Genomic DNA, 23,313 nt, shown 5'->3' with positions numbered 1-23,313 from the left:
TTTCTGAAACTTGTTTCATCAGGTAAACTTCTTTTAGGGAAACTGGGGAATGGAGGTATGCTAGTTTGTGCAAGCACAACGATGGGAAAGGGGAATTACTCCTGCTGGTGCAGAACAATAGCTGCCTCCTGCAGGAGAGGGTTGGACTGCAATTAAAAAGTGGTGAGAAAGTGCTCTGTCTACGTACAGTATGCAGATCTCCTTGTGATTCTTCTGGATGAAAGGCACTGGGAACTTTGCAGTTGTATTTATGACCTTGACTCAGCAAATACTGTGCTATATCAAATTTAACTGTACTGCTCTGATGCCTGAAGAATTGAGGGGGCTTGGGAAAAGATATGCAATGGCTAACAAATGGGATATTCACAAGTTCCCCTGGGTATCTCCCAGTCTGTGTAAGTCCTGTATTTGCTGTATAATGGTGTATGAATGTGCAAATAGTGGTTAAAATGTGCTCATAAAATTAAGGGCTAAGAAAAGTGATAGATTTGACCTTGCAACAGCCAAAGATAATGCCCAAATATGCTGTGTGCTTTTCTGCTGGTAGCACTCAAAAGCTTAGTGAAAGAGCATGGGTTATTCTCTTTGCTTGCATTTCCACTACAGTGTCATCTAAATAACTCTGTCTTACAGGAAGAAAAAAGGAAGTCCTGATCTATCTGCTAAGTCAGTTTGTGATTTTTATTGTATTTGTTAACAACTAGTTGAACAATCATAATCTGTTACGGATAATAGCCTCGTCAGTATAATCAGGTAGCTGTTTAAATTGGGGAAACAATCAGTCCTCCTGCAGTGGGATTTAAGGTCACTCCTGTTCAAGATCCAGGATCATACCAATGACTTTCTGATACCTCATAACTCCCCTCTGTGAAGGGGTTTCCTTCTCTGCCCCGTGTGAAGTGACAGTTACAGTATCTTACCTGAAAATATGACTCAAATACAAGGAATTGCACTGACCTGTGGAAAATTTTCCTTCACTTACTGCTGTTACCAACCTGCTGTGCTTGTTTATTAATCACATGGATTTTCTTAGGCACTAATCCTCCAAAAGAAGAATATTGATAAGCAGAGAGGAAGAGTTGGTTGTATAAAAATAGCTCTAAAGCATAAAGACGTCACCCAGGATGGAGACCATATCTGAGCTTGAGCTTTTCTGCTAGGGGATAATGGCTTATTTTCATTTGGAATAGTAGACAGTGATAAAGGGAAGCTAGGGACTGACAGAAATGTGTCTTCTATGTTGATGAGACTTAAACATTTGCCCAGGCAGTAAATCATGTATATTTGTATGTATATCTTTGAAATATCATTACATGGATGTTCACATGTATCACTCCCCTAACTGTATGGGGGCATGTTTGAAAGTTCATATCTGTTTCCTTAAGTATTTACATAGTTTAATCCAAAATAAGACCTATACCCATGTTTTTAAAGCCAGCATATACTTAAATTCAATAAACTAGTAAAATACATGCCTAATTTTGAGCATGTGCTGAGGACCAAATGCAGGAAACTCTATCACATTAGTCAGGAGTGAACCAAAAGTTTATGTTACGATAGTGAATAAAGCAGTGTTCTTATGTGTAATATATTTTCTGCTTGTTTATATGATACAATTTCTCTGTATCTCTTTTTAAGCTATCTACGAACAATCATGTGAGGCTTACCGACATCAAGGGAGGACGTCAGGTTTCTTCTACATCGATTCTGATGGAAGTGGACCACTTGGACCACTTCAGGTTTTTTGCAATATAACAGGTAATGACCTAACTCTATCATTGGTGCTTGATATTGGCTATAATGCTATTAACGTGTTTATTGTTGCATTTACTAAGAAGACACCAGAAACGTGGTTCTTTCAGTAATGGGGAAAAGCAGAGCATTGGTAGTAACTGAGGTTTGACTCTGAAGCGTTACCTTAAATAGGATCCAAGTAAAAGTGATTTCTAAACCTTAAGCTTAAAGAGATCACTTTGTAGAGATCACTTTGTCATGTTGCTAAATGGTATTAATTAACAACGTTATTTGCACTGGTAAAGGACATTGCTGATATGTTTTTTCATAATATCATAACTTAATGAGATGACTATTTTTTACTGAAGATTTGGAAACTTAGAATTCAATCTTTTTCATTACTGAATAACTTCTCTGCTTTACTAGAACACTAGAGGTGGGATTCAAATCAAATGCTGCAGAAATAGATCCGTTACACAGGATTACACATTTGCTTTCCAGATTAGGGTATCGGTTCAGCTGAAAGCAGAGGGCCAGATCTTAAAATAAAACTGTGCATCTGTAAAAGAGATGATAGAGACAAGACCTTTAATCAGTACAAAAATAAACAGGTTGTCTTTACACAAAAGAAAGATGTTATTTCTCATTGTAACATGAGATTATTGTCAGGATACTGCAGGGAAGGAGCTGCCCGTGACCTCTCCTGACATTCAGCTGGCTCTACGTGTCTCAAAACAGGATGTTCACAGCCACAAAAAGCAGAACCTTATTCACAATTAGGCCAAGAAGGTCGTTGCCTAATAAACTGGGAATGAGTACTATGTTCCGTACACTGAGCTGGCTGTTAACCCTCCCATTCTAAGTAGTAGTACTTTCCTTCTTACAAGTGTGTGGCCTTTAATGCTCCAGATAATGCCTTCATCTATCTGGGTACACATGTAGATGAGATGCTCTGAGGGGGAGGGTCACCACAGAGACACGTAGAAGAGCAAGAGCCTGGAAGGGTGACCTAGTGGTTGAGGTCCCTCAAACTTACAGTTCTGTACTTCTAAAATAAAAGTTTTTAAAATGAGAATTCCCATCTAGCAAATTCTCCTCCTTAATAAGCTAGCTCTGTTTTGTTTATAGGGTTGTCATGCAAAGATATGAGGAAAGATTACAATACAGTCCATATTTGGAGTTGGAAATATGGTCGAACCTCCGTTCTGCTTTTTGTTTTTGAAATGTAGAGGAAATTTCCTCCGTTGTCTCATGTTTGATTTTTTTGTTTTTGTTTTGTATGGGTGAAATAAAATTTTATTACCCTTTCTAAAGTGCTAACTCTGGCAGAGCTACTTTGCCACATATCACCTCCAAGCTTAGTCCAGAAAACAAAGGACTCAGGATATTCATATTTTCTCCTTAATCTCCTTGTACTTAAAGTGCCTCAAATTAAATTTTCATTTTGATTTAATTGGGCAATCATTATGTTAATTAAATGCACACCAGTTCATTATTAAGCATGTTTTTTATTCAAGTGTAACAAATATTTAATAAAATGTCTCCTTCACTGTTGCTGAATTTAGTAAGAACTGAAACAGTTTCACCTTTCTGTCTGAATATCCTTCCTTGATCTTCAGTATGGGAAATGTGCTCATTTTTATTATTTATTGTATAAATATGTGTGATCAAAACATTGTCAGTGCTTTTTATCTCTGCTCAAGAAGTAGAATTTTTGACAAACTCCTTGCAGAAAGTGTCTGCTTTCCTCAAATAAATTTTATTTGGCAGAAATCCAGAAAGCAGATTTTCTCTCTGTCTGTAATGAACTTGCTGACATTCTTATTTTATTTTGGTTACGAGAAAACTGGAGGTGGGGAAAACTGACAAAACCTGCTAGCCTGGAAAACTTTTCTTTTTTGCATTTCTTCTTTCCCCCAGATGTCTCATTTGAGGAAGGGGAAGGTCATTTGTCAAAGGCATCTCTGTTCTTCCTATTGTGTGAAGGAGGACTGAGGCACAGAGAGAAATTATTATTTTGTAATTATCAGGAGAGTTTGATGTACAATTGGGTTATGTTGCCCAGAGAAGTTGTGGATTCCCAATCCCTGGAGGCGTTCAATTCCAGGTTGGATGGGGCTCTGGGCAATCTGATCCAGTGGGTGACATCCCTTCCCATGGCAGGGGATTGGAACGAGATGGTATTTCAGGTCCCTCCACCCTGAGACATTCTATGTTTCTGTATCATCTAAATATGATTTGGGTGCCTTAATCACAAGAGCTTCTTCTTAATGTTCTTTGGGAACGTATTATTATGCTTATAATAATTGGATCTTTACAGTAATAAATTAAGTGCAAAGTATTTGGGAAAAATAACTTTTAATTTATGTGCACAGGAATAGATTCTGAATTTTGCTGTTACTCTCAGGTTATGCTTCTGCGCAGTTTTTCAGAAAGAATCAATATTCAAGGAAAGTTTAAAACAAACAAAAAAAACTTCTATGTTGTTATATTATGGAAGGAATAGAGCAAAAACAGACAACATTGTCCAGTGAAATAAATGCATACCACACCTACTGTAAATGGAAACATGTAGATGGTCAAGAAGTATGGATGGCTTCCATGTGTGGACATACTAAATGGATTGATGAGATGATGAAGGGAACTGTTGCAGGAAAGCATGGAGATCATACGTGGCAGAGAGAAATCAAAAAGGCAATAATTTTTTTCTCTTAATATGGGAGCTGAGGGACTGTTATCGGGTAGCAGGATTCCAGTAGTTATTTTTGGTTTTGTTTTTCTTGTTGCAATGAATAATTCAGTTTGAAACTTATTATCACAGGACGCCATGGAGTCCAGTGTATCAACAGAGCGGAAAAAAACAGGCTGGAAAATAAAAAGACTCTTGTCTGATAGATTCAGAAGGGGCTATTAAATGCGGAAGTTTAATTGCACTCCCATCTCAGGCAGCTGTGAGGCAAAGCTCACTGGGAATTAATTTCAGAAAAACCTTTTGCCTTTCCTCGCTTCCCTGAGTATCTGTTCTCCTTTGAGGTAGAGGCTGGCTCCTGGGTTAAATGAAGCTTTGGTTTTGCTCAGGCTGGCAGATCTTCTTTTCATATGCAGTTGAAGAAGAGGTAATCTCTTTGTGCCCAAAATGTGTTTAGGCTGAAGAATTTAGAGGTGGAAGGGAAAATCTGGGGAAATGACTCATTTAGTGCTTTTTAAAGTAGAGGTGCAATGAGCTAATGACTTGTGGGAATTGCAGTGCCTTGCATTTGTGAAAGATGAATTCAAAAAAGGAGTCAGATTATCAGAAATGAGCAGCATCATTGCATCTAGAGAAGTGTTGTTCCTTAATGTTCACTTACATTTGGTTAAAGTTGTTTCTAATTTTTATCTGATTAATTGAACAGGTTAATGTTCAATTGCCTTGCCAGTTATTAACCAGGTCAGATTAACACCTTCTTTCTCACATATTGGTGTCTGGTCATAGGCATCCGATATGTGATGTGGATATGGGAAGTATCAACATTAGGAGTTAATTTATTATGTCTATGGTCCCAGTGATTTCTGTGTTGTCTGTCAACTTTAACAGCCTACTCTTGAATAAAAATTCTGAAGAAAGCACAGAATTATAAGTTTGTGTGTTGAGAGGGAACTGGACAATAAGACACAGACAAGGAGAGAGAAATAAGGGAAAGGAAATTTTTGCAGGGAGAAAAAGCAGCCTGGTAAGAAATTTAACAGTAGAGTGTCACAAGATATCTGCTGATACCAGAGTGGAGAAATATATTTATTCATTGTCTGGAGAAGTAGCTGAAAAAGCAAAGTGACAAACATTGTAGATGACATGCTATTATTTAAATTGGTCAAGAATAGGAAAGAGTATGTGAAGCACTTCAGAAGGATCTTGTCTTGAAGGCTGTTTATTTCAAGTAAAAGTAAAATATCTTGTTGAAATAGGAGGTAGTCAGGAGTGCTAATGTAACTAATTAAAGGCATAGAAAGATATCTGTACAAAGAGAGGCTAAAAGTAAATAATCCATGGCTATTTAGATTAGGAAAACCCAAAGTGAATGAACATCATTGACAGAAGTGATGTTCATTAGCATTTTCTTACAATAGGAATAAAGGGACGGTTCAATGACAATGAAAGACGACAAACTCAAAACTGGGTTAAAAAAAAAAAAAAGACAGCCCCTTATTAACATAATGTTTTCTTCAACCTATATTCTCATTACACCCAAAACAAAGTCACTTTTCACAGGGAAATTAATCAATTATAATAAACAAAAAGGAATCCACATCAGAAATGCATGTTTGGGTTTATGCACCCAAACCATGAGCATATGTAGGTGGATGATATAAAAAACAATATGTTTGTGTAGATACACGCAGGGATTATTAATTATGTTCATTACTGGGGGAACATAGCTAGTGTGGTTCCAGGGCCATCTGCATGGGAATGTGAACTAGCTCTGGCATTAGCTGGGTTCTCCAGTCATCCATGCATGGTCCTTTAGACATTTTTTTGGAGTAAGGTACATAGAGGATGTATCCTGTCATGTTTTGGGATAATAAGCAACCACCAAGGCTGGGAAATATATTTTTTTTTTTCCTGTAGGCTGATTGTTTGATAATTAGCCCACACAAATTCTCACTTCCTACTGAAGTGGCTGATAACAGTTGATAGAAGAAAATGGCTAATGGACCATCTCAACCGCTCTTCTGCAAGTCTCTATTGTTGTGAGGCTCATTCTTTTTCTCTCGTTGCTTAGAAATCTATTGATGTCCTCATCTTTGTGGAGTCTCCTCATCTCCTCTGGTATAAATTTTACTCTTGATGTTTGAAAGATTTGCTTACAATACAGAGTCATTTTGTTGCTGTATTTCTTTACTGATGCTGTTTTACCATAGGAAGACCCTGGACTATCAAATCAATAGTGCTTAGAAATTACTGCGATAAGATCAATGCTTAATTTTATCTTGGCCAGATATTTGTCCAGTCTTCATATGGCTTTTTTTTTTTCCCTCCAGAGGTGCCGATTTGGGAGAGATTAGTCCTTATTCCAGCTCTTGCTGCTAGTCCAAGATCTGTTTTTTGAAACTGCCATAATGAAAAAACAAACAAAATTAATGAACAAAAAATCTTTTCTTGTTTTACATACTCCTCTCAAAATGCAATTATTGCCTATTTTTCTCATGCAAGAAAAGTAAAACACTATTTTTTCTGTCTCAGAATACTATTGGCAAGCTGTTCTTAAATCTTGGATATATAGTATAGGATTCTAAAAATACATAAAAGAGATTACCAGAGTTATACTTGCAATTCTTTATAAAATTGCCTCTAGCCGTTTTTTCTTTTTCTTTCATTCAGCTAACAATGATCAAGGTTTTGTTCTTCTGTGTAGTACATATTCCATGGTATGTAAACAAACAGGGCTGAATTCAGGAAGATGCAAGATATGCTTGTAGCTGAAGTGCCTAAATACTTTAGGTGTCTCAATAGTCCCACTTATAGTAGGATATTTGATCAGCTATTTGAGGAAAATATTGTAGAAGTTCCGCTTTACTGTGAACAAGCAACAGACTGGAGTAAGAATGCAAAGGTGAGCTGGCCAGACATCAATCTTTGCTGCAGGGATCCTTGTTGATGCTCCCAATGTAATTATGGGACTGATGGCATTACCGTTCCTGGCATCCCCCCTTTGCACACAGAAATCTCAGATCATCTGCATATAAATTATTAATCTATTTTTCCATAATAAATCATTATCTCTTTCTACTTTTTATAACAATTACACTGGTACAAAAATCACTCTAAATTTCCAGTTAAAAGGAGGGCTAACACCAGTTAGGCTCAAGCAATAACAGAGAAGAGGAGAAGGTCATGCCCTTAATTCTGGTTTTATTACCTGCAACTATGTAACTGTGGGCTGAGAACTTCAGTGGTGAAACTCCCTTAGGTTGTCAAAAATGAGTCAGATACAGATTTGAAGTTGTGCAGGAAGTTTTTAGAGCGTTTTGTTTATTTGTTTTGGTTTATTGGTTGCTTCCTTTGCATTCTTATTTGTTTGTTTATGAATGTACCTTGCAGCTTACTGTCTATAATTATGATTGACTTCATCAGTGGGGGAAGACGATGAATGGGAATCCTTTACAAATTATTTACTACTCCTTAGATTAAAGACAGGTTTTTTTTAACAGTTTATCCCCTCAAACACTGCAGGTCTTTTGGCACAACGTAGCTGTGACAATTTATACATTTGCTTCGAATTTTCATTAAGTATTCCAGAACTTCATAAAAGGAAATAAACATTTAATGTTTATATTATGTCAAAGGCATTGTGCTGTCAACAGCTGTCTTGCTGTTTTCAGCAAGCGCTGTGTTTCTGATGAGCTTTACATCAGATGTCCCACAGGCCTTCTTCACCCTCACACATGTAGAAGGCCCCCCAAGGAAATTTTATTACAGAAGAATGTAACAGACTTTTTCCTGTAACCTTTAACCAAGGACTACTGCAGCTTAATCGATCTTCTCCCACATTCACAGTGCTCAGAAGCTAGAGGTGGGCTGTGGCTCCCTAAAAGTTACTCCAGCAGTCTCACAAGGGTGGGATCTGTTTGCACCAGGTACAGGTGCCTAGTGCCCTGTCGGAAAATTTCAGATGTCCTGCCCAGCCTCCTGGTGCTGCTCCAGAAGCACAGCAGATCCCCTGTGGGCTCCCCTTCTTGTCTGCTAGACTCGTGCAGGTACCTGAGCCATCATAAGGCATATGTTGCAACATATGAGAGCAGAAGGTCATATGTTGAGGCTCTCAAAACTCACCTGGGATGAAGGAGCTTTGTCACCATTGCGCTGAGTGTGAGCGCAGGGCAGAAGTGTCCATTTTGCTCTAAGAGGTAGTTCAGTGACTGCCTCTTTGTTTTTTCGAATATTCTATGATTCTATGAACAAAAATGTTTCTTACTGCTTGCAGATACCCTGCATTACAGGAAATACATAAATGTAGGGTCAGCAAGCAGTGGGCTGGCAGGGTAATGGTTTGTCATCTCTGAGCTTCAGCATAACAGGGGAGATGAGGGTGCAAGGGGTCGCAGAAGAGGTGTCTTGCTCTCATCCATCAGAGCCACCTACCATGATCATTTTGCTGACAGACACCCCTTGAACCTTGGGCTCAGAGTGAGCAAACATCATGCCTGGGGACAGAAGGGGGTTTGGAGCCCAGCTCTTCCCTTTTTGCTGGGGCTGCATGTCTGTGGAGCCAGGGGTGTCACTGCAACCCTTGTACCTTCCAGGTGCTGCCTACTGACTGCTGGGAGGGATTTAAGGGTTGGCAGCTCTCCTGGGTGTAGACATCCCTGGGGAACATGCACCTGCAGGTACAGTCTGCCAGCACTGTCACAGAGTGGGCTGCACGCAGGGCTGGGAGACGGGAACTGCCCCAGAATAGTTTCCATGGAAATGCATCGCGGTGCTTGTGCACTGGCTGGAAGCAGCTGACTTGGAAACGAGGAGGAAACTGATGAGCATGAAACAAGCTGCAAAAGCACACGTTTCTGGGTCAGCCAGCAGAAAAGAAAATGGGAGATAGGAAAAAAAAATGATGGGTGGATTTCCTAGCAGACTACTCCTTGGAGTTAGTGAATTACAGCTTTTTGCTTTAAGAAATTGTCTTTTCGTATTCTTCAAGGGGTACAGTAGAGTGGTTGGGCTAAACTGTCACTGCAGCTTAAAACAATGCAGTGTCAAAGGAGGAGAGTCTGTCTTTTGTGTAGTTACTCCTGTAATTATAGGTACAGCTTTCAGGACAATATTTGGTATTCAATGTAGAGCGCCATGAAACAAATGCATCGTATGAGCTCTCAGAGCAATTTCTCTCTCTCTCATGTAGCATTTACCGTATGTTTGGCTTGTTGGCAATTTAATCAGTCTGAATAATCTTGTTTGGTGACAAACCTCCTAAATCACAAAGGAGTGATGCAGTTTGTATGGGTGAAATGTGCTCCACAGAGATATTTCAAGTTGAAGAATAAAAACGAGAATTAGACAATACAGAACTCATTGAAAGCCAGTTTTCCAGCTGCTCTAATTTCCCACAATTTAATTTGTGTGCCGTCAAAAGCAACTTGGAGGCTTCCAGCAAGATGACAGAACTATGGGTGAGACTAAGCAGAGGGTCTGAAATGTGCTGAATGCATTGCAGTCCCACGCTGTAAAAACATCTCCTAGGACCGAATACAGGCAGCGTAATATCCTGGTAAATTGGTCCATTAAATAAAACTGCAAAGTCATAAAGCTGTAGCATTACCCTGAAATTAAAGCATTGTCACCTTTGAATTACGGAACAATTTAACAAGCATTTAGGAAATCTGCTTTTCAAGGCTGCATTTAACTATTCCAGGTTACACAGTAGAAGGTGTGGCTGCACTCTCCTACTGGGTTTTGAATGACTTTCAGCTTGTATGTGGTTCAGAATTTTACCAAGCTGAGAAAGTAATAAAATAATAAGGTGGAATAATAGAAAGTAAAAATAAACAGTGACCTTTGCCTGGAGAACAGCTTTTTCATTCTCATTGTAAATTCACAAGTGCAGGGAGAGCTCATTAAGCTGAGTAAACGAAGAAAAAAACATGTAATATGGACAAACAGGAAAAGATAATGATAACCTCTTTGTTGAAATAAAGAAAAGAGAGCCTTATCTACTTGGATTAGCAGCTTCCAGACATTGAAATGGCTAGAAGGAGCTAGTGACACTCAATTTGGTTTGCATCCATGTCACTTTCTAAAAATATAATGAAAACGAAAGCAAAAAAAAAAGTAAAGATTTAAAAAAAAAAAAACACAACCACACACACACAAAAAACCAATCCTCATAGAGTGAAATAGGAATGTTGTTTGGAGACCAATTTTCAAATGGCACAGGCATAATCTTTGCAGAGGTCTGCAAATCATGGAGGTAAGTTGCAGACAGCTTTTAGACCTCTTTCTAACTGAAGTGATCTGTGTGCATATACAGATTGCAGCTACCTGACTTGCGTGGGTCCTGAAGCATGCCTGAAATGCAAGCTCTCAGATAATTGTCTGTAGGCTTCAGAGTACACAGTGACTGTAGCTGTAGGAGGAGAATTCCTTACCCTCCTTATGAGGCAGACAACTCTGTCATGGCAGCAGCCTTGCAGATATGAGATATTCATATCAGCCTTGTAGGTATTTGCAGATATGAGTTTGAGAAAATAGAATGGTCTTTTCCCATATGCTGCCAGGTGTGACGTGGAGAAAATGGTACCGGACTAAAGCCTGAGAATTGACCTAAGTGGTGAGGGTCTTCAGAAGAAAGGTTGCCTTCTGATCTTTGGAAGCAGGTGAACGTGGTCTTGCTGTTGTCTTGAAATGGTTCAAGAATTTACTGCCCTCCAGTGCTTTGTTGTTCCTTTCTCAGTTGGCTGAGATGCAGTAGGGAGCAGTGCTGGCTCTCCCACTCGATCCCAAAACACACTAAAGTGTAAATAATTTTCAGGCTCATTTGCTGCATTTAAACCAATAAGTGGCCTTTTGAAAGAAGAAATTCTCTGTTTTTACTGTGATGTGAATGCAAATCCTTATTCTTCTAGCAGGTTGTGTGTGACTCTGGGTATGTTAACTAGTCCCTCTACATCTCTCATCCCCCTTTGTAAGATGGAAGTACTTTTTCTTTCCCTGGGAAGTGGGAGGAAGCATGTCTGAGGTAGCTGAATGCATCTCTCTTCCTTTCCCTCCTCTAACATTGCTGTCAACAGATCTTTTGTCAAACATCTGTGGTGTGTTGGGTCACCCCTCCAGTATGAAGGCTTTCTTTCAGACTCTCAAGTTTTTTAAGCCTCTTTCATTGCCTTTTGGGTGGTTAAAAACAGGAGGAAAAAAAAAAAGAAAAAGTAGTGGAAGATGTAATTTTGTGTGTTCTTTCTACACCAAGTGTATGCAGGCAAAATAAATTAACTTTTGAATGGAGGTAGCTTTTACTGTCCAAGATGTGTGCTTACTGGTGGTTGTGACTTTCTTTTAACTAGACCAGTGAGCCAAATATATATATTTTTTGAGAAGTTGTGCTGTTAGTTACCTATAGCTCAAACGCAGAGCATACAGGGAACCTTTGAAGTGACCAGCAAAACACAGATCTAACCTACAAAACTAATAAATATAATAAATCAGGCATGTGTAGGTTAGGAAACATCTGAAATAAAACTGTGACATTTTTCCTTTCTGCTACTACTTTTTATTCCTCTCTGTTCTGATTTACATCCTAAATCACAATTACATTCAGTAGACAGAAGTTTGATTTGTTTTCCCTTTCCCCTCACAAACTAGAGGATGGAGAATCTGTAGTGAGAATCTGTAGTTTACTTCTTATTTCGACAAGATCCTGTGGAGAAAAGCAGTCTTTGAAAGTCAAAGTTCAGACTGCAGGGGCACAGCTGAGTGCAGTTGTAATGACAACAATACCATTGGAAATAAATGAACAATCACAGAGGAAGATAAGAGAGAGACTGGTCGCACTGTCTGTTTGATATGCTTGTCAATGAGTGGTTGTCCGTTACAGGGCTTTGTCCAGCCTCATTTCAAACATGCTAATTGATTATATTTCCAACACTGCTTGAGAAGACTGTTTCATGCTTTGATACTTTTTAGAGTCCCCCCCTTCCCCCCCCCCTTTTTTTTTTTCCTAAATAGTCCTTTATTGCTTGTAAATTATCAGATCATTATGCTTTTGGCTTTTCAGGTAACCACACAACACCTTTTCTGGTGTACAAGTAAAAAGTCTGGAAAACATGGCAGTGTTAACCACGTTGTAACTCTAGTGTTATAGGCTGTCGTACTTCCTGAGCAGCAATATAGCCACTAGTATGAGCATTGATTTTATTACAGTTTCTCAAAAGCATGTTACTGATGTTCAGTGGAAGAGTTTAAGACTGCCCACCTGGAATTTCCAGAAAACAGTTCATTCCATTCTCTTGTATTTACATCTTTCCTGTAATATCATCAATTTAGCGTTTGTTGTCTTTCAATGGTAATATAGGTTTTTCAGTGAAGGCAGGGCTTAAACTTCCATCAGCTTCAGTGAGAGGAAGTGAGTTCACCCTCATCTGTTTCTGAAAAATCCTCTCTGTTCATGTCAATCCTTGCAGGAAAACAAAAAAACAAAACAAACAACAACAAAAAAAACACAGACTGGGTGATAAGAATCACTACTTCTGGATGTATGAGGTGTGTTATGAAGTCATTGAATTATATTGTGGTGGAAGCAATATACTGTGCAGGACTGTGTAAGGTTTTATATTGTGCTACAGCATTGACTGTTTACAAGCACTGAAGCAAGTTTTAGAAGCAATAAATTTGCAATATTTCTCGTGATTTTAATCTAACTTTTATGTGTCACACATTGCACCCGTGTTTCATTGAGCTCCAACTCAAAGGATCTATAAGCAGCATCCTGAACTCAGTAAGAATCACAGAATTATAGATCTATAAGAAAACTGCTTCTGTTCATGGTCCCAGAAATGATGAGAGTTGTGAGTAATCTATGGGTTGCTGGGTGTAAACTGTCCTTACAGTTTCTGAAGTTCAAGATTATGCTGTAAATTACTCAGAGAGTGGTTTCTCTCTAACTTGGACCAGACGTGTTTATATGGTTTCCAGATGTTTGTTGTTACTTGCCTGTCATCTGAATGCCTCCATAATGACAATCCATTAACTTATGTGTCTTTGCAAAGATGGTCCATTTAGGGTTTATACACGCCTAATAGAGTTCTATCGAAGTCATCTGTGGGATATTTGTAGCTCAAGGGAAAAATAGGTCAACTGCAACTCATTACAGTGGCCACAAAGCTGCTGGGCTCTGTGCCAGCGTATCGGGGAGTAACTGTAAAGCTAGTGCTGTGCAAGAATTCAGCCTAGGTTGTCTGGCAGTAAAAACATCTGAATATTTCAATGCACAATTTTTAAGATCAAATTTCCTTTCCTTTATTTTTGCCTTGTCAGTATCTTGTATCATCCCTGGGTGAGCATGGTCTTTGATAAAAGAGGAATTTAGTGGATGTGTCTCTAAATAACATCATGGAGCATGTGCTGGGCTCAGTCCTGTGAATCCTTGTTAAAGAGTTTGCCTTTTACTCTGGGTCAGCTCAGCAGATTGGTCATTCAGGCTGTCCTTGTTATCTTGTCCCTTGCTATCTCACCAGAACCTGCTGGGAAATAGCCTCCCTGCTAAGCTAATTGTTTCTAATTGTGATGTTCTCCTTATCATGCCAACCTCAATGCTGGTTGTGAGCTTGGTTGTTGCAGTGCAGATTGTGCATAAGCCTAGATTCTGCTGTCCGTGACCTGAGCAATTCTTTGCTTTGCCAGCAAATGCAATGAAAGAAATGAGAATGGGGTCCACAGCATGGAAAAGCATCAAAATGTACAGTTAGCTACAGATGCTGAGTCATATGTTCTATACTATCAGCCAAGTGAGGCATTGCTCAGTTTATGTGCAGAAAAATCTGGGAGTTGAGTAGAATGAGCGCTCTGACTTGTAACTGGGCAGTAAGAACACGTTTGCAGTTGTAGCTTTCTGCCAAGAATTTTGTTTGTGGTGAGTTTGTGAGCTTATCAGCTGCAGTTCATATTTGTTGTTGTAACAGTGGGCTGTGCTCTCAGGTCAGGCTGTGTTTGCAGAAGATGAAAGTTACCATCCTGATCCATATTATTAAGTCTTTTCTCTCAGGACCGAAGACAGCTGAAATGCATCTAATTTTCTCCAGATGCTGGCAACAAAAGATGTGGAAGATCTCCCAAAGTTCCTGGGAAGCTTTTAATTTCTCTCTGGCACAGCAGGCTGTAGAATTTGCTGAAGCTGGTTTAGGGAGAAAGTTCTGTGGGATGTGTCGACCTGCAGGTCCTCATCACAGAGTCGTCATTTCAGAACCCAGGGTCTGTCTGATCCTGTCTCTAATGCAGTAAAGCATTAGACTTAGGTTGATTTTTGTTCCCTGCTTGTTGGAAGTTTTTTTTGCTGTTAACTTCCCACTCAATCCTCTTTTTTTTTTTTTGTTTGTTTGTTTAACAGAAGATAAGATCTGGACTGCAGTGCAGCACAACAACACAGAGCTAACTAGAGTCCAAGGAGCTGGTCCGGAGAAGCCGTACACCATGTCCTTTAACTACAACAGTAGCATGGAGCAGCTTGAAGCTGTGATAAACAGTGCGGAGTACTGCGAACAGGAGGCAGCCTACCACTGCAAAAAGTCACGTCTCCTGAACACCCCAAGTAAGTACCATGATCCCAAATCTTTCCTTGTTAACTGCTATTGATTATATAGCAGGTGCAGGCTGCACTTGCAACTAAGGAGAAAGAAAACTGCACGTATACTAGCAATACAGGATAGAGTGAAAAGCCTTTGACTGTCTTGGATCCCACTGTGCAGTGGCTACCCTCTGACATGAGATGGACAGAGCTCTGCAGGGGAGTTTCCACTGCGTAAGTTCATGAGTACAAAGGGTCTGAAAGCTTCTGCAATGGAAAGTACTAGTTGGAAAGCAGTAAAGATGTGTTTAGCTGATGGTAAATGGCTCTTTTCATTCATTTACAGTTTTAACTCTGTATTAAAAAGAGAAAGCATAAGAGTCCAGACTCAAAATGTTTCTGAGTAGGAAGGGTGTATCCTCTTCCAAATCTGACAGTCCTGAATATAATGTTTAAAGTGCTTGGTAGAACAGTTTCTGGGGCAAAAGTAATTTTAAACTCTTGCTAAAAGGATCAAGTTTTTTGCTTTGACTTAATGTGGCAGCAACAACAAAGCAGAGAGGGTCTGATTAGTTTGTGTCTCTTTGTGGTAGCAAAACTCCAGTGGCTACTCAGGGCACTTCTACTCAGCCCTTTCCTGGGGTCAGGATTTTGCATTTGGTTATTCAGAGAAGAGGAATGCCATTAAGGGCATGTTTCTGGATGTCTCCACAGTTTCATCTGGTTACTTGTAATGTCTGTATGGTCCTGGTGATTCTCTGATTAATAGGAACTCTAAAATTTGTTAGTAGGTTAGAAGAAATCCCATGGAAATCCTTAAGGGGAGCTTGCAGTAGGAGTTTCTGTTGTGTTAAAAAATACCCAATGACTGGTTCCAGCAAAGCTACTATAGCACTGAATGTTTATGGATCCAGTGATCAGATTCCTTACAGACAGTTTATTTTTATAAGCTGTGGGTTACACCTTTTGTCAGCAGCAGAATTACTAGCCAAGAACTGCTTGTATTGCTAAAGATTTTTAAAAGAATGAAATATTACTATTAGCACCCAGGGTAGAGCAGGAAGAGGAAACAAAAAACAGGCGCTGCTCAAGAAAGGAGGGAAGTATGTCTTATCAATACTTTCAGTGTCATTGTCTGCTGTATCCCACACCACACACGTTATGAAAATTTAATCACCACAGTGATTAATTCTGAAATAATTTTTTAAGGATGAAGGCCACAGTATTAGAGCAGGTCTGCACATATTTACTTTTATGCATTTCTGTGAGAGATTTGTTTGGTCATGCACACAAAGAAAGAAACACTCTAATTGTATGCTGGAGGTACATCTTAATGGTACCTCTGTAAAGCTAGGGATGCTTCTTAGAGATCCAGACCCACTTCTTCAGAAGATAAAGTAACAGTATTTGCTAGATTGACTATCGCATGTAACTATCCTTCTTCAGGGCTACAGCTGTTTACCAACTGGCAGACATACTAAGACAGTTCCTAATAGGTAGCTCCTTCACCATTTGTCTAGGAAAAAAGGTATGACACCAGTTCCTTGAGGGAAAGGGCATAGGGGTGGTGCCCAGCAGCCTGGTTTGCTCTCTTGCAGTTGCTGCAGTGCTGCTGTGGTCCTGACAGTTGACCATGTGAGACTCATAACTTTTTAACACAGCTCCAGCTGATAAATCAGAAAAAAATACAATCAAGCGTTCTGCATGTGGCAGACTCTCATTTTTAGCTCTCTCTCTTCCTCCTTTTGTATGCTTTTTAATTACACTTTCAATTTTTCATCCTGAACTTTCTCAGTAGCCTGAGGCTGTAAGTTTGGCTAGACTTGGAACATACTCAAAAATAAATTGTCTGAGCTCCTGAAATTACAAGGTTTGGGGAATATACTTGTTCTTAGCTGAGTATTCAATATTTTTAAATAGTAGAAAGGAATATTCTCCCCAAAAGCATTAAATATCATTTTGTTAATTGATATTCATCTTGAAGTGAACTGCTGCTATATTGTAGAAAAACCTAGAGACTCAGTGGTGCTGAGCACCATGCATATTTTGAAGAGTCCTAAGATTTAAAGAATTGCCATTCCTAAACTTGAAGGTGAGATCTGTGTGTGATTAACTTCAGGGCATTTTCCTGGGCTCACTGCAGAATATTCTCAATTTTGTTATTTATGCCCAGGAGTAATTGTAGTGAGTTTGATATGGGGGTCAGAGCAACAGAATGGAAATCAAACTCTTTGGGTTGGTTTCTTGATTTGGCCCAGGCTTCTGGATGCCTGAAGCAAGGGTATCATGTTTAATTGTGGTTAATGAACCACATTTTAGATATTCCTTCAGAAGTGGGTATGTAAATGCATGTGTTGACAACAGTGCCACATTCATAGGCCAGTAGGAAGCATCATGTCACATAATCCCTTCTGCTGAATATCACCACTTACCTCTGGACCAAGCCCAGCAGTGAGCGTTTGATGGAAAGACATCTTCCAGGGGTATATCTGATCTTGACAGAACTATAAAAGTTCCCCTTCAAGCAAGGGATCTAATTCATTTCTGAGCTTCGTCTAGTGTGTGGGGTTGTTGGGTCTTTTTTTTTTTTTTTTTCTTCAAGGAGAAGGAACCTGTGATTAGGATATCTCAGTTAGTAGCACCAAAACCCTAAATCCTTGTCTTCAGGATCTAAACACTATCATGTTTCACAGAGAAGCAATAAAGAGATTTCTCTTTCCTTTTTCTTCCTTGACTTCACTCTCCAACAAAGGTGCATGCTGTTACATAGTAACTTCGGCTTTCACAGCTTTGATGTGGGGAAAAGATGGAAAAAATAATGTGCCTAGGCAAAGGAGCAAGCGTTGCTTTCTGGGCTGCCTCAGAGAGAAAAACCAAGGGAGACTCCCAGGCTTGCACAAAAATTGTTCCAATTTATATCATGGAATTTGTCTTTCTCCTTCTTACTACCTCTTGCCCTGAAGGCATAGGCACCTCCTCAGTGGGTGTAATTCAGTGTAGTCTCCCCATTGAGTTACTTGAATTTACATCTGCAATGTGTCAGACATGCAATCTGGCAGTTGGCAAAGAAGTTTACTCATCTCCACCTCCTGCTGTCTGGAACAGCCTTATCAGTTCTCACTGTCATACTATGGCTTAGCTGCAAACATGTCTTTGAAAACTAAAATTAAATTGCCCTGAACTGCATTTTTGTACATCTCTGCTATCAGCTGGATTTTCAGGAGTTTTGTGAATGTTGGAATAGATGTCTGTTCATCAAAGTAATATCTGGTTTTCACGATGCTGGCAAATGAAACTTTTAATCTATGACCAGTAATTGCAAATCTCTTGTGACTTCTTTGTGCCTGTTGGAAAGACACCTACATAACAAGAACAAGTATGACAGTTGGCATTAATTAGGAAAGTAGTCCGCACTCTTAGCAAGAGACTGCAGACTTTACCACTGCCTCATCCTTAGAAGCACAGACCATCTGATGAGGACCAAGACAAGCTAGTAGGAGTGGAGTGGTGAGGGCAGGAAGATTGGGCTTGTAATTTGAAGAGAAATTTAGGTCCCTAAGGCTCTGATTTCCTTTCCTTGGGGAGCATCTCAGGAAATAACCTAAGGCAAGTGTACATGTACAAGGAGAAGTGCATGTGTGCACATGCACATTTAATTACATTCTTAATAGACAAGATGTTTCAAGGTGTGAAAACAACCGAACAAATTCTCTCACCTCTGACTGAATTTACTCAGGTTGCAAGAAGCACTGGGTTCATAGCAAGTGCACTCAAAGGCTTAACGTTTGGAAAGCCACCTCACATACACCATATCAAGGACAATACAGTGACGGCTGTATCAGTGGCAGGATAGCTTGCTTTACAATACTTGGCTGACAGTCTGTCAAGTTCATAGCACATTTATGTAGGCAGAGACTGAGAAAAGATCAGTCTTAGAGCAAAATCAAAGAAATAGGAATGTCTTTTTTTTCTTCTGCCTTTTTTTTTTCTCTCTCCAGTAGAATTACCACACCATGTAGCTTCAAGTTTTGATTTCAAATGTCCATCCTAAACTACACATCTTTTCCCTGAACTTCTTCCTTGTCCCTGTTAAGACCTGTGAAATCCCGATATCGTAGGACTTGCTCACTGTATTTCTGCTTCCTTTTCTCCCCTCTGCCTTCCAGTTTAGACCTGTTATCTCAGCACTGAGGTGTACCATACTGTAACCCCCTCATGCCAGGCATAGCTGTTCTCCCTTGCCTCTGTCCCACTGCATTTGTGTTTTGTTCCTCTCTTACTGCCTGGAAAACATGGCAGCAAGAAGAGTGTCCTAAGTTCTCTGAGTTTAGATTTCAGTTTAGACGTGGTTCTTGTTGTTAGGATAGTTCAGTGGTGCTTCCTTTTTGCCCTGTACTGTTGTTAGAGCTTTTTGTCTATACAGGCTTTCTTTTTAGTTCCAGGTGAGATCTGATGTCAGAGCCTAAGATACTAAGTAATATCCTGCAGGGTCAGACTGCTGGTGCTTTTAAACCAGTGTCTTGCCTCCTGTTCACTGTTATTTTATGCCTTTCAAATATAACTTCCATTCTATCATTCCAGGCACTTTAAATTGTTATTGCATTACCAGGAGATGATTTGTCACTGTACATAACAGTGTAGAACAAGGCAGTCCGCCCTCAAGAAGTGGTTCATATTAAAGAGAGTGGTGGATAGGTGGCAGGTGTAGATTGTATGGTGCAATTATTCCTGGGTAATTAGGATCCTCTTCTTGAGAATGACTGACTTGCCATCTGTATTTCCACCACCACACCTTGTCTCTCCCCTCCAAAGTGGCAGTGCTGACAGCTTCTCACAACACACTTTAGATAAACTGTGCTATATTTAGAGACTTTGAATAAAGTTCACCATAGTAATGTAACATGGGTTCTTGTCAGCCCTCATACTTGTATGGATGGCTTTAGAGGCCATTTTGAAAGATGCTATATTATTAGGAGTATGCAGCTGATTAAAATGCAGGCGGCCTAATAAGTATAAAAAAATCTGCTGCATGTGGAAGGTAACTTGGCATCCAACATTCATGCACCTGTAAGTAATGGAAATATTATCCCAATTTCTGACCCTCTACCTCCCTCCCTATACACAAGCCCTCCTGACAGTGGGTAAATTGTGCTATAGCTGCCAAGGAAGGAATAGCACCTACTAGGATTACTTCTCTGTTTCCATTGTGCTTCTCTGAGATTGCAATGCAGTTAACAGGCCAAGCAATGAGAAAGACATGGGAAACAAATTCATCAATCCAAATTGAATAGATCTACTGTGTTCTACTGACATGGAAAGTACCTCTTCCAATGTCCATGAAGCTTGTACCAGGGATATTAATGAAGTCACATAGATCAAGTAAATAAAGTGTAAACCTAGACAACAGATTTTGAGCTTGAAATCTGGGAATTATTGTGTGATCTGTTACTGGCAGTGCTGTAAGGAAGTCAGTGTTGCAAACTGATGTTGTCAAGACATATTTGCTTAATCTCTGTAATCTATTAGGATGGGACTTTTGTTCCCGAAAAACCTCCAGTTTGGAGTAAAGTTGATGGTGTCTTTTGCTCAACCTGTGAAACATATGGGCTGATACAATTCCTTATAGCTTAGTAATGGAGAAACCTTGAGTTCAGGGAATTCTGCAGTCAAAATAAGATTTTGAAAATTGATCATTTTATGAGCTACACAAGTATACCAGAACAAAACAAATTCTGATGATACCTCATATTTGACAGACACAGTCATGTAAGCTCTTCTATAAACAAAATTTGAAGAAGGAAAGAAATATACCATTTTTTCAGACTGTCCCAGTCTGCATTCCCTAATTAGAACCAGTGATAGTCTTTTTTAATTTGCAGGACTCAGCATATTATTAACAATAAATAAATAATGGCAATTAGAAATAAACAGCTAATCCATTGCTTGTTATAATAATGGGTCATTAGCTATGACAGCAACCTGTCCACCATTCAAGAAAGAAAGCAGTACTGCTGCCTGAGTAGAAAAGTGTGCCTTCTTCCTCATTAGAGCCACAGCAGGGAGTGTGTTCTCATCACACTTGCATTTGTCTGCTTCATTCAGCTGTCCTCCTTTGAGCATCTTGGGCTCCATTAAACTCAAAATGCCTTACTGACATTTAACTAATTTCCCCTTCAAATTTGGCCCAGTGTAGGTGGGATTGTGGTGACATTTTCCAATTCTGGAGCATGGAAGATGTAAATCATAGCAGTGGAAGTGTTCTCAGTTGCCATGATGCCACATGAGTAAAGAAATAATTTGCATTTCTATTCATGTTATCTCTGAGGATAGCAAGGCATTGTGTGTTGTAATCTCTCAGTTTTGTGGGTGTTTGGGGTTCATTTCAATCCTGTTCTAGTTCTGGGGAAAAAAAGTGCGTGCAAAGCAAGGCACATACTGAAAATCAGATCAGATGGAGCAAGTGAATAGGACAGAGCTCACAATTGCTCTGACCTGTCCTGGAAAACGGACATGATATGAGGGTATACGCAGAATGAACAATGGCATAATTTAATTATATGGTGTCATTAGGAGAAAAGAAAATGTAAGCATACAGAAAAAGGAGTCAAGTTTTTAGTCTTTCTAGATTGGGTTAGGTTCAGAGTCGTTGCTAGTAAATCTTAAGTCCAGGAATTTTACTCCATTTACAGCATAGAGACAGCCGATAGGAAACGTATTTTCTCTTTTTGAAAGTATGAAGGAAGAGACAGAGGAAAGGAAACAATGAAGATCAGCTGAAGGCTATATTTTCTGATTACTTTGTGTTTGGTGTTCAAACAGCAAAAGAACAAGAGCCTTCCCTAAGAGTATTTAGTTCAGTATTTAGCTTTTGTGAACCATCTGACATTAAGAGCATAAAAATAGCCCTTCAAACTGTCTGTTTCTCTCTTATGAAAAACAAAACAAAACAAACAAACAAAAAAAAAACCAAAAAACAAAACAAAACAAAAAAAAAAACACATATATTTGAGGGAAAGCAAGCATGCAAGGAGAAAACATCTCCAGACCTTTAAGGAAAAAAGCTGTGTATTTTTTCCCCTCCCAAGAAACTTTTAAAAGCAACTGAGAATTATCTTTCTCTCCCCAGCCTAGATTGATCTGGGGGAGGAGAAGATCTGACTAAGTCTTGACAAGTAGCTAAAAGATACGGTGACCTGAAAGAAAACAACTCTTTTAAAATTTTCCTTAGAGAAGCTTTTACAATATCTGCTGGGCCAGGAAAATTGGGAACAAAAACAGAAATGCTTTTGAGGCTGAATGTGTTCCAAGTCCCTTTGATAGGAGGAAGACTCAGATGTTAATGGGAACTGGTTTAGCCAAGAGGTGTGTTCCTGCCTGAGTTGTCCAGGACTCAAAGCAACATCAAGGGCCTTCTTCCTTTGTTATCAAGAGGAAAATTCAGAAGTCCCGGAAGAAAACTTTTTTTTTTTTTTTTAACATTAGCATTTAGAAAGGTTAACCAATTAATCTATATGCAGTCCTCTTCTAAAGGAAGATTTCTTATGTCCTTTAACAGGGAGGGGAAAAAGGCATGAGTCTACTACTGATGATGAAATCTCCTGAAATTGTTTGGCCAGTTAGTTCTATTTGAAATTACCACTTTAAAACAAATGGCCAAGTTTGTCCACAAAGGAAAAAAGAACTGTAAAACGAATGTTTCTTTCCCAGATCTACACCTCTGAAGTCTTGCAGTCCAAGCGTAAGACTCATATCGATGCCTCTTGTGCCTTTTCCTTGTGCTGCTAGTAGAAGAATGAGCACATCGTCCTTTAGTGGTATATTTGTTTTTTTTTCTAGCAACCTGATTAAGCAGACATGGTGATTCAGAGAGGAAGGCTTGATCTGTGGCATGTTATGGACCCATCAAATTACATGGGATGTAATGTTATATTTGGGTAGGTGATAATGGCGTGTTTGGTGTTCCTCTCCAGGTAGGGAGAGAAAGCTGTGAATCTGTATTGTAGCCCCAGGAATAGTCTCAAGTATCTTTCAAGAATCCAGGTTTCTTCCTTCATCTCCTGGACAGTATGTCTCATTTCTCTAGAAAAATTTATAGGGTAAGATTCCTATATAAAACTCACTAGAATCAATAGGGTTAGAGAGTACTATATTGATCCTGCTGTCTCCAAGTATTCTAGTGGTAGGAGGAAATATTCATTTGGGCTAAAATGAGGTGCAGATGCACTCATTTTCTTGTTGTGACAGATACATATATGTATGTCTCTTCCATGACATAGGAATAGGAACTTTAACAAAATGTACATCCTAAAATCGACTGAACCATTAGTCTTTC

The 23,313-nt window shown here is 39.3% G+C and overlaps 1 protein-coding gene across 9 annotated transcripts in view; it reads left to right on the top strand.

Annotated features, from left to right (window-relative positions):
• Positions 1 to 23,313, top strand: part of CNTNAP5 (contactin associated protein family member 5) — a 290,859-nt gene that overhangs the window by 188,530 nt on the left and 79,016 nt on the right. For all 9 annotated transcript variants that reach the window (XM_083841975.1, XM_083841976.1, XM_083841971.1 and 6 more), the window contains 2 exons: positions 1,639 to 1,758; positions 14,805 to 15,005. In XM_083841975.1, the coding sequence (XP_083698101.1) occupies positions 1,639 to 1,758; positions 14,805 to 15,005 (321 nt within the window). The remainder of the gene's footprint in view (positions 1 to 1,638; positions 1,759 to 14,804; positions 15,006 to 23,313) is intronic.

Source organism: Anser anser (genome assembly GCF_964211835.1).
Source record: "Anser anser genome assembly, chromosome: 6".
Lineage (NCBI taxonomy): Eukaryota > Metazoa > Chordata > Aves > Anseriformes > Anatidae > Anser > Anser anser.
This window is presented reverse-complemented; position numbering and strand designations above follow the sequence as displayed.